The 12,391-nt window shown below is 44.7% G+C and overlaps 1 protein-coding gene across 1 annotated transcript in view; it reads right to left on the bottom strand.

The window, feature by feature from the left end:
• itfg1 (integrin alpha FG-GAP repeat containing 1) overlaps positions 1-12,391 on the bottom strand; it is a 183,227-nt gene that overhangs the window by 107,377 nt on the left and 63,459 nt on the right. Inside the window, exon 9 of the mRNA XM_030082604.1 lies at positions 4,188-4,282. Coding sequence (XP_029938464.1) covers positions 4,188-4,282 — 95 coding nt within the window. The remainder of the gene's footprint in view (positions 1-4,187; positions 4,283-12,391) is intronic.

Below are 12,391 nucleotides of genomic sequence, written 5' to 3' on the forward strand. Positions count from 1 at the left end.
CCATGTTGTAATTGGCACTTCATAAATAAAGCTGAATTGAATTGAATTGATATTTGTCCAGCCAGGTCGTGAATTTGGCTAAAGAGCTCTCAGTAGAAATAGTCAGGTGTGCGGATTTGTCTTCAATTTTCATTCTCGGTGCTTTTCTCAGGTGTGTGCACGGCAGAGTTACAAACAGAGATTTTAAACAGTTCTAATCAGACCTTTTAATGTTTGTATTCAAACATATTCATGTTGATAAAATTATTTTTTACCTACACTAGTTATTTCTATGAATGACTCTCTGGGGTCGAGAAATGTTTCTGTGACGCTGAAACAAAGCGACATGCTGTGAGGATTTCACAGTTCACTCGCTTCTATTGACAGTAGAATGGAAGAGTCCATTCAAGACATGGAAACTGATCGCTACTTGTGTCGATAAGAGGAATAGCTCCACAATGTAAATGACGAAGTTGGGAAATGAGAGGCTATTGTGTTTGTCATGAAGTTTCATTTGGCCTTCAGGAAATGTTAAACAGGAAGCTGTTTAACATTTCCACTGAATGAAACAAGAGAAGCGATGTCTGCTGCTTGTTTTCATCCACACATCCTGATGCTGCCCGAGGTCAGCAGGAGTGTCTTTTTCCAGGAGCGGAACATTTCCTGCGCCGTCACGCCGGTGCGTCCTCACATGCAGCGGCGGGTGAGCAGCGCCGTGCCTCTCAGGTGTAAATGACGTGCTGAGCTCAAACAGATGGGCTGGGTGTGAACCGGGCTCTGGGTGTGACCGTCTGTCCCTGTGTCAGCCGGCGGCCCGCTGACCGTCTCACCTCTCTGGAAGGTCTCCGTCTCACACCGAGCAGCAGCAGGCTGCTGGCTCGCTCTTCAAACCCACAAATCAAACACTCCACGGAGGAGATGTATTATTTACAAATCTCTCTGAAGCCGTCGCACACCTAAATACCTCCAAACAGCTCAAATTCAAGAGGCACATTCTACATTTCAGTCCACTTAATGATCTCAGAACATCCTGTAAAGTTAAGAAACACAGATTCAACACCTTTGCTGAGCTACAAAGAGAAAAGTCGGGGCTGAGAAGTGAGCAGGAAGCAGCTTTAAAGGACATCTGCAGCAGTGGAATCAGCTGCTCAGCCGGCAGCTTCAAACGCTCCTCTAAAGTCGGAGCGAGCGAGCGAGCAGCAGAAAGCTCAAAGCTCCGCTCCACAGCAGCCACTTCCACTTCCTCCTTCATTTACTTCACCAACGTGAAAGTGGAGTTGATTTCCAGGTGGGGCAGCTCTAATATCAGTGTGAGGAAGCAGAGAAGGCAGCGGAGTGAACCCTCCTCATGTAAAAAAAGTCTTTATCTGCTGGTTTAACGAGCAGCTGGAGGGGAAGAGCCTCCACGGCGCCGAGCTGAAACACGGTCTGCGGGTGGACGAGCCGCCGTTTGATCCTGAAGCCTGTTCATTCCACTCAGAGGTGTGTGGGAGATCAGCTGTCATCACCTTCATTCAACCCCCCCCCCTTCTGCTCATCAAACAAGACAGCAGTGCTCCAGTGAAATACTCAACGCATCGTTTGGACTTTTTGGGCCACAATTAAAGTCAGCAGCGCTCATAAACCACGGGTGTGAAGTTCATATCACCTGTAGATGGACGCTCAAATCTAAATGACAGGAAGGTCCACGAGCAGAGGTGCTTCATCGAGACAAACTCTTCTCCACTGAAGTCTGATGAAGCAATCCTGCTGAGCTGCAACACACACACACACACACACACACACACACACACACCTTTCTGTCCCGACAGATTCAGACAGTAGTGTAGTGTTTTCTGCAGTGAAACCCGCAGCAAGAGGATTCAATTTCAGAGAAACACTCCAGAAACACTGTTGACCAGTGTAATGAAAGCGGTCCGAAAGCCAGAGGGGATGGAGAATGAAGCACCCGCCCTTCATCATCATCATCATCATGCTGGAGTGGGGGTCTGCAGCTGCTGGAAGCTGTGAGACAGCGGGACGTCTCTGTCCCCCCAGGCTCTCCGTCATGGAGTGGCCTGCATCCAGACTCCCCCCCCCCCCCACAGAAACAGGAGGAACTCCTCTTCTCTGGCAGCTCGTTCTCGGGAGAACATGAGTCCCACAGAACCGCCACGTTCCAACGCGTGAATCTGCTGCGCAAATGCCACAACACAGCGGCGGAGCGCAGAGTCACACACTTCACACACCCCTCAGACCCTCAGACCCTCACATCACGTCTCTATCGGGAAACCTGCGTTTCACATCTACACTGCAACAGCCTGAAAATGGTGCCTGTCTCCATGGAAACAGCAGAAACACTGAAAATGAAGGAGCTCTCATGTTGGTGCTGTAGGTTGTTCGTACAAAGACACCACACACACACACACACACACACACACACACACACGCGCGCACGCTGCGGAGAACAATACACACTCAACATTAACAATGGACTGCTTTCACTTGAAAACATCACTGTGTGAACGAGGGATGGCTCCTGGATTCAGTACTTTTATAGGAACCGACTGATTGATGTTAAATCCAACGGTACCATGTTTCGGTCCCTGAACGCATCCTGGTGACTTTGAGGCAGTGGAAGAGTAGGGAATTTTCCATACGGGGCCTGAATGCAGCATTGCATTCAGAGCGTCAGGACGTCAGCAGCTAGCATGTCAAACAAAGCAAGCGTGATTAGACAGCGCTCCAACGAGCACAACTCCACTTTTCAAAATAAGATGTAGATTACGCTCGCTATGGACAGGAATACTTCTAATCTGGAAGCTCCTGCTTTAGAACAAGATGTTTCTCCAGGATGAGGAATGACCAGCCTCAGATCTACGGCTACAACTCCTGCATTCAGCACCGTAAGCAAGCTAGCATCCATTAGTGACTCGTCTGCAGACAGCAACAAATTAACATTTATTACCACATAAACACACAAACGTACTAAAACCTGGCACCACTGAGTACCGGTACTGATTCCCGCCCTGATAAAAGAGCCCTACAATTCCAGATCAAACACACAAACCTTGCTGAGATGAACACACCTGTCATGGAGAGAATGGCACAGAACCACATGCGCTCTGATTGTTTCCGGATGATTCACAGAAAATGGTTTGACTGTCTGAACTTTAACTTCCTAGCAGGAGAATGAGAAACAGCAGAGACATCGTTTGACGGCACGCTTGATTTCACACGTTTACTGCAGGGGTTTGTTTTGAAAATGAGAAAAACATGTCATTTCCCAGGGGTGGCCAGATGTTCCCCTCCACTGTGGAAGCCACCAGGAGCCGCTTTCCTCCTCACACAGACGTGGACAACTGTCTCCCACACCAGCACAACATGTGTCGTCTTCACCCACCAGCAGCCCTCCTCCTCCTCCTCTCAATCATCTTCCTCTATCGCTGACAGCCAACAAAGGAAGGCAAGTCCACAGGGAGCGTGTGTGTGTGTGTGTGTGTGTGTGTGTGTGTGTGTGTGTGTGTGTGTGTGTGGGAGGACATGCAGATAAGCCTGTAAAATTTCTATTTTGGACTGCTGAGACAAAAAAAAGTGTAAGCTCGTTCTGTGGAAGCAAAGGAAGGAGGAAAAAAAGAGCCAGGCCTTCTGCCAACTGGTGGGACGAGAGAAGAGATTCACAGGGGGAGGGGGAGGAGGAGGAAGAGGAGGAGGAGGAGGAGGAGGAGGAGGAGGGGGAGGAGGAGGAGGAGGAGGGGGAGGAGGAGGAGGAGGAGGAGGGGGAGGAGGAGGAGGAGGAGGAGGAGGAGGAGGAGGGGGAGGAGGGGGAGGAGGAGGAGGAGGGGGAGGAGGAGGAGGAGGAGGAGGGGGAGGAGGGGGAGGAGGAGGAGGGGGAGGAGGGGGAGTGTACGTGAACAAAACCAAGCACATGTCTTCATTGCTGGAGGTGCACGTCCCACAGATGGGGAGACATGTCATGTTTCAGGGAGGCGGAGCCTCCACAGTGGTGCTTGTGCTGAATGCTCTCCTGAAACGGAGCGTCACTGTGAGGAAACGATCTCTGGACACGTCCTGCAGTGAGGGACGAAGAGCGGCGCTCAGCCCTTCTCTGACTAACTTCAGAAGCAGCGAGGCAAAGTCATGAAGCGGATTCTCTGAAGGACGGAAACACGGAACACAAGCAAACGAAAAGATGCTCCAGAGGCGTGTGTGCGTGTGTGTGTGTGTACCTCCGGTGAACCCGGCTTGGCCAGGTAGATGGAGCTGCGCTGACACTCATCATCCAGACAGGCGGGGAGGAGGTGGTCCTGGAGTCCATCACCATCTGCAGGACAACACACACCGAGCATGAAGGAAGAAGCAACCCTGCACACTGGGAGAGTGTGTGTGTGTGTGTGTGTGTGTGTGTGTGTGTGTGTGTGTGTGTGTGTGTGTGTGTGTGTGTGTGTGCGCGTGAGAGAAAACAGAAAAGGAGCCTGCTTTGTTGTCAGAATCTGAGGAGCAGTGAAAATATTAAAATAGCAGTTTTACAAAACAAAGTCTCTCTCTCACACACACACACACACACACACACACACCTGCTTGTTTTGCAGCAGTAAACACACTCGTCTCTTTGATGCCTCTTAATGATGCCAGTTGACTCGCGGTATCGCTCTCCACTGATTTCCATCACCATTAATTATTGTAATCCCGACGCCGTGCGGCCTCGCTCTAATGGAACAGTCGGAAGACGGAGCACCGAACACACACGCACATGCACACGCACGCACGCACGTACACATCCCCGCCAGAGGTTGGAGCGTCTTGGTAACAATCGGAGGTGTTATAAAAGACGACCCTTGTCTCGCAGCTCGCAGTAAATGTCGACATTAACCTTTATGAACGTTCAGTCTGAAACAATAGTTTGACTCATTTATCAGCCGCTTCTTAGTCATGAATTATTCAAGTCATTTTAGAACGCAAAGGTAATAAAAACGCACATCGTCTGACACCGTCCGCTCAACTACAATCACGCTTCATTCCTCAAATACACAAACAACAAAACCCGCTGCTCATCCCACAAATGCATGCAGTGCAAATGAGCCAGAAATCAAGAGGGGAATTTAAAAATAAGGTCTTTCTGGGTGAATAAAGACATCTCAGCAGCGAGCGCCGCCCGCCGCCATCAGGCTGCATAATGAGGAGATTTCATTAGCATAATCACGTTTTACCACATGTAACGGCCCTTCAGCATGCTGCTCATCGCGCTGGACGTCCTGTGAAAATTCTATATTGGAGGTTTTTTTGGAGAATTTTTTGTTGAAATGCTGCTCTTTCATAACATTTAGGACTTCTTTGTGTCTTATGGATTCAATCATTTTATTTCTATTATGCCAAAAACAACACAATGATTTTGGCACGTCATCACAGGCACAATTATTTTCTCAAAAAATTAAACAGAAGTGTTCAACTCGTCTGGCAAGAAAGTGAGAAAACGATGAGAAACATATACTCCAAAAGACGAGACGTTTGCTCCTGACAGACAGGTGAAAACACTCAAAATAATTGCTTCAATTTGAAAAGGTAAACCAAGAAGCACTCAGAGGACCTGTCAAATCCTACAGGAGTATAAAGAAAGAAGACAAGGAAGAAAGAAGGAGCTCTGGACAGCCAGCAGACTGGAGGATGGCGTGAAGAAAGCTGGAGTTAGCTGCCTGCCAGCGCTTCTCCAGATCGTCTCAAACCAGAAGAAGGATCTCTGGCTGTAATCAGGTCTGGACTGCTCGCATGACGATACGTTCTTTTGGGTAACTGAAAGCATCCGTAACAGTGGCGAGGACACCTCGCTGTGAAGCGCTCGTGCACTTCTCACCAAAGCTCCAGGATGTCTGTCTCCCAGGTGAACTTCACAGGAAAGGTAAAACGTCGCAGCTTCAGCCGTAATATATCATGAGAGTCGCTTCAGCCACAGGTCCACTGGTCCACCAAGACCTTGAGGCCCACTGGTTCCTGGTCCAGCTCAATGTGGGGCTGCAACGATTAGTCGACGTAATCGATTACGTCGACTACAAAAATTCGTCGACGCGAAAAATTAAGTGTCGACGCGTCGTGTTATTGTTGTAAATTGCTGCGTGATGGACTCCCACACCGGCTGCTTCATGATGCTTTGTAACTGCAGTGCACTACAGGAAGTGCTGGGGGCAGTGTCGCTCCCTGTTTTCAACTAGCAACGAAACAGAAGAAGAATGGATAAATTATGGCGGACCGACAAGAAGAAGATGGAAAACTCCGACCTAAACTTTCAAGAGTTTGGGAGCATTTCACCGAAAAAAAAACCAGCGAAACACGTTAAATGCAAACTCTGTGAAGCTCAACTCTCTTTTCACGGCAGCACTACTGTGATGCAAACACCTCAAACGCCAACACCCCGGAGCCGCTGTATCATCACGAACCGCAGAGAGGTGAGTTCACAAATAATGTTGATACCCTAATATTTTAAACCCTTTAAGCCCCAAAGTCATAAAATTGTGACCAGCTACACTGCTGAATAAAACAGGCTGTACCTATAAATGTGTTCTGGATCTTGTTAGTACTTTTCACCAGGAGTACTTTACAGACACACATGCGGACATGTGAGCAGCATTTGTGGGGATGGTCTTATTCAAAGTTTAAAAGTAAGAAGAGTTTGTAAAACACACTCCGACGCGGTGGAAAGGCAGTGGTAGTAGTGCTGAGTATAGAGAGCAGAGCAGACCGAAAGAGTTTTTTTTTTAATTTACTTAATGCCAAGAGGTTGATTTACCGTGGAAAAAGTACTTCATCAAGTACAGGGTGACTCCGATTGCAAAAAGGAAGACGTACAGTTGTCCAGTGAAGCAAAAACTGACACTCACAGCCGGTCCGTACAGCATATGCCAATTAGATTAATAATTTAACTCCCATCAAAGACTGAGTCATACTGAACAATTTTCTCCTTCACTGTTGCCTTAAAGAAATCTGTGATAACTTGTTCAGGTATTTAAATGTGACAAACATTGTACGCAATCTTGAAACTGTGGGCTAATATACCTCTTTTTTTGTTCTCTCTCTTTTCGAAGTGCTAAGCAAAGGCGTGTGGATGAGTTTGTCCTGAGGAGAGGTTCCTGCAGCCCCCAGACGGCTGAAACCCTGACACAGAGCATCCTCAACATGATAGTCATGGACATGAGACCAATATCCATGGTTGAGGATGATGGCTTCAAGCAGATGATCCAGACCTTTCATCCGGGCTACACCTTGCCCATACAGAACTCATTTTACAAAACTAGTTGAAGAAAAGTATGAGACTGCAGTGAATGACATTAAAGCTAACGGCAGCTTTTTTGAGTTGTTTATAAATGTTTGTTCACTACCACTTGCACTTTAAGTTTGAATCATTTGATTTATATACTTTTTGTTGTGGTCAGTGATATGTTGAAAAATATAACAACTGAGATTCAGAAAAATGTTTTGTGTCATTAATATCATAGTTTGTTAAACATGTGATCAGAGTACAGCAGGGTAACTTTCACAAGTGTGGAGATTTGCACAAGCTAGGTTAAAAAGATGTCCAAAATAGGTGGTTGAAAATAAAGAAAAAAATAATCACGACTAATCGACTAATCGAAAAAATAATCGATAGATTAGTCGACAACAAAAATAATCGTTAGTTGCAGCCCTAGCTCAATGTTCCCTGGTCCATGAAGGTCAGGAGGTCTACTGGTCCAGTTTGACCCGGTCAAACTAAACGCTCAATCGTCCACAAAGACCATGAGGCCTGTGCCTGCTGGTGTGTTCAGGGACCCAACAGTTGGTCCAACTGTCAGACCATGCTGATGGAAATGGCTTCTGGTGGTCAGATGGGACACCTGGAGCCTCTCACGTCCTACAATACGTCCTGCACCATCTGGTTCCACAAGGTTCTGTTCCTCAGTGTGGGGTGTGGACAGAGGACAAAGGCTGCTTCTCTGTCATTCAGAACTCTTACCGTCTTTTTGGATCTGTCTTTCTGGGCTCTCCCCGTTTTCTGCATCTCTGTCTTTCTGGACTCTTACAGTCTCTCTGGACATTGCCTGGTAAACCAGCCCCGCCCACTCCTCATCTGTTTGGATTTTGGAGTTGTCCTCAGTCTGGGTAGGAGCCCATAGGAGGGGATTTCACTCGATCCTGAAACGGCCGAGCCAATCAGCGTTGCCACTTTTTGCTTTCAAATTTTTTTGGCGAATTCCGGTGGCTAAACCGGAAGTGACGCTATCGCTACGCGTATTGGAGACGACAGACTTTAACTTTTATCATCGTCTGAAAGCTGCAATCAGTAAAGTTCTAGCCAAAAATACCAAGAATTACAACAATCAAGCAAGAGCAAGAGTCTGGCCTGGTGAGTTTCTAACAGGAAAAGACGTTTTCCCGTGTCTTTGCATGTAGAGAAGCTAGAGCTAATGAGCTAATGCTAACCCTGAGAGAAGCTAACGCATTTTGATGACGTATTTGTTTTGAAGCGCTGAATGGCTGAAGTGCGCTGTCAGTCAAAGGAGTGACCGACACCCCCTGCAAGAAGTTTCTATGGGCTCCTATCCAGACTGAACTCAACTCCAAATCCAAATGTGGATGAGGAGTGGGCGGGGCTGGTTTACGAGGCTACTCTGGACAGGCACATCTTCAAATTTCACCAAAGAGCCCAACATCGATAACTTTTAAAGCGTAGTGTATCATCTCCAACCGAACAGGTGGTCTGGTGTGCGTCTTTCTCTGGGTTACACAAATGTAATGACGCAGATCTCTGCTGTGCTCCATCAAACATTTGATAACTAATTCAGACTGTAGGGATCACACAGGTGACAGAAGAAACCACCATCAAGTGAGTGACGAGCACGGCGGTCGGTTCCTCCTCTAACAGACACCAGTACCAGCACCGGCCCAGACTGCATCACGAGTCATGGATTTGAACGTTTTGGTGGTTTTCACAGAGGTCACAGGTCAACAGCACAGAATCTTGTTGGGAAGGTGATGAAGATGCTGGTTTCCATGGTGACGGTTGACATTCTTCCATCAGCATCACTGTTGGTGTTTAATTGTTGGCTTGACCCTCAATTAGATCGTTCATCAAGAAAATCAGCACCTTTAACTCGCTCAGCAAAAGTTGTTAACTCTTTTATGACAGAATTTGCAGTTTCGGATGCATGGCGATTTTTGAATGCACAACAAAAGGTGTATTCCTTATTTTCTCCCGTTCATCACACTTATACGCGTATTGATTTTTTCCTACTTGATAATAGATTTTTGCCCGCTTTGACAGATTGTAGGTATGAGGCTATAGTTCTCTCTGATCACGCTCCAGTTTCTGTGAATATTACATTTGAATCACAATCTACTCGTCAGCCATTGTGGTGGTTAAATACCCGTCTTTTATCGAATGAAAATTTCGTTTCTTTCATAGAACAGCAGATTGACTTTTTTTATCCAATAATAAGGGACCTGATATCTCGGCATCATTGTTGTGGGAAACACTAAAGGCTTACATTAGAGGGGAAATCATCTCCTATGTAAAGTATGAAAACAAAATTAAAAAAGAGAAACTTTTTGAGTTAACAAGTCGTATCTCACAATTAGATAGTTTGTATTCTACTTCTCCAAATCCAAAATTTATACAAGGAACGTCTTGTGTTACAGTCTGAGTTTGATATTTTAATGACACAACATACGAGTGAGTTACTGCTTCAGTCAGGTGCCCAGTTTTATGAGAATGGAGACAAAGCTGGCAAACTTCTGGCACATCAAATTCGACAAAAATCTGCATCACGCCAAATTTCTCAAATTAAATTGTCGCAGACCGTTACTTGTGATCCAGTTGAGATTATCTTGGCATTTGAAAACTTTTATTCTTCCTTGTATTCTTCAGAATGTACCCCATCAATGTCTGATTTCGATAAGTTTTTCGCAAAATTGGATATTCCTCTAATTGATCCGGCAGTTGCTAATCATCTTGAGAGGCCTCTCACAATAATGGAACTTACTGATCCTGTTAAGTCTCTTCAAGGAGGCAAGTGCCCAGGTCCAGATGGGTACCCTTATGAGTTTTATAAAAAATTTGGAATAAGATCTCGCCATTGCTTTTGGATGTATATATGGAATCCTTTTTACTTGGCCACTTGCCCCAGACACTCAATCAAGCTTTAATTAGTATTCTAGCAAAGAAGGGTAAAGACCCACAACTGTGTTCTTCTTATCGTCCCATTAGTTTATTGAACTTTGATTTTAAACTGTTGTCCAAGGCAGTAGCACTACGGTTAGAATCTGTCCTTCCATCTGTTGTCAGTCCTGACCAAACCGGTTTCATTCAAAACAGACATTCCTTCTCTAATATAAGACGACTCTTTAATGTTGTATACAGCTCTACCCCTACAAATAGCCAGGAAGCCCTAATATCTTTAGATGCCGAGAAGGCGTTTGATAGGGTAGAATGGCCGTATTTATTTTACACAATTAGAAAATTTGGTTTTGGTGAAAAATTCCTCTCATGGATTCAGTTGCTTTATTCAGACCCACATGCATCTATTAGGACTAATAATATACAGTCTTCATATTTTCGTCTTCATCGCTCCACAAGGCAGGGCTGCCCTCTGAGCCCCTTGTTGTTTGCGTTGGCGATAGAGCCTCTTGCAATAGCTCTTAGATCCAATACAGAAATTAGCGGTATAACTAGAAATGGTATAGAAAACAAAATTTCGTTATATGCAGATGATCTACTTCTGTATATTTCTAATCCAAATTCCTCCATTCCGGCTGCTCTTGAGACGCTCAAAGAATTTGGACAATTGTCAGGGTACAAATTAAATCTCAATAAATGTGAATTTTTTTCCATTAATGGCTCGGCTCGTGCATTTCCTTTGCATACCTTGCCATTTAAAATTGTCCAAAATAGTTTTAGTTACTTAGGAATTGAAGTCACCTCTAAATTTGAGGATCTCTTTGTAGCAAATTTTTCTCCATTATTGTTGCGTACTAAAGAAGATTTAGATGGCTGGTCTATCCTGGGACTCTCTCTAGTGGCACGCATCAATTGTATCAAAATGAACATTCTCCCCCGTTTCTTGTATCTGTTTCAATGCATCCCTATTTTCCTTGTACAGTCTTTCTTCAAAAAGCTTGATACTATCATTTGTGAATTTCTATGGGATAAAAAGGTTCCTCGTTTGCGGATTCAGTACTTGCAAAAATCTAAGAAACTTGGAGGTATGGCTCTACCAAACTTTAAATATTATTACTGGGCTTGTAATCTCAGAGTATTCAAATATTGGCTCCAATTTGACCCTGTAAACCCTCCCTCTTGGCTTATTATGGAGACTAACTCAGTTAAACCAGTTTCATTGTCCGCTTTGCTTCATTCTCCTACCAGTTTTTCAGTTTTCCCTTACACCGAAAATAAAATAGTTAAATCATCTATGAAAATTTGGCTTCAGTTTAGGCGATGTCTGGGCCTGCAGTCTTTCTCTTTGTATGCCCCTCTTTCTTTTAACCATGTATTCCCACCCTCTCTCATAGACTCGGCATACACTTTATGGTCAAGAAAGGGTATCATATTATTTAGGGATTTATTCATAGATGATGTATTCGCTTCCTTTCAACAACTCGTTGATACATTTGATTTACCCCACAACCATTTCTTTCGTTACCTGCAGGTTCGGAACTGTGTCCGGAATAAGTTTTCGACTTTCCCAAATGCTCCAGGAAATACACCTTTTGATGTATTTTTACAACCTACTTTTACATTGAAAGGTACAATTTCTATCATCTATAATCAGATTACTTCTGTAAATCTGCAGGCAACAGACAGTATTCGAGCTCTTTAGGAAGAAGATTTAGGGGAAGTCATATCTGATGAACTCTGGTCACAAATGTTGTTGTTGGTTCATAAATCCTCCATTTGTGCCAAACATAGCCTTATTCAATGTAAACTTCTGCACCGAATATACTTTACTAAAGCCCGCTTGGCAAAAATGTATCCAAATATTTCTCCAAAATGTGACAGATGCCAACATCCAATTGCAAATTTAATACACACTTTCTGGCTCTGTCCACAAATTCATAATTACTGGAATAACATTTTTGGAATGGTGTCAGAGGTAGTTGGTAAGTTCGTTCAACCAAATCCTTTTATTGCCCTGTTTGGCGTAGTACCCTCTTCTTTAAATTTATCAACAACCCAAAAATCCTCAGTGGCATTCATGTCGTTGCTTGCTCGTCGAGTAACATTAATGAAATGGAAATCTTTAACACCCCCTTCTTATGTTCACTGGCTCCGAGATCTTCTATATTTTCTTAAATTAGAGAAAATTCGCTTCATTGTTAGAGACTCTCTCGATGACTTTTCTAAAACGTGGAATCCATTTTTTGCTGCACTTAGAAAAATGGACTTTCCTTTTGTACCAGACTGATT

Source organism: Salarias fasciatus, chromosome 1 (genome assembly GCF_902148845.1).
Source record: "Salarias fasciatus chromosome 1, fSalaFa1.1, whole genome shotgun sequence".
NCBI lineage: Eukaryota > Metazoa > Chordata > Actinopteri > Blenniiformes > Blenniidae > Salarias > Salarias fasciatus.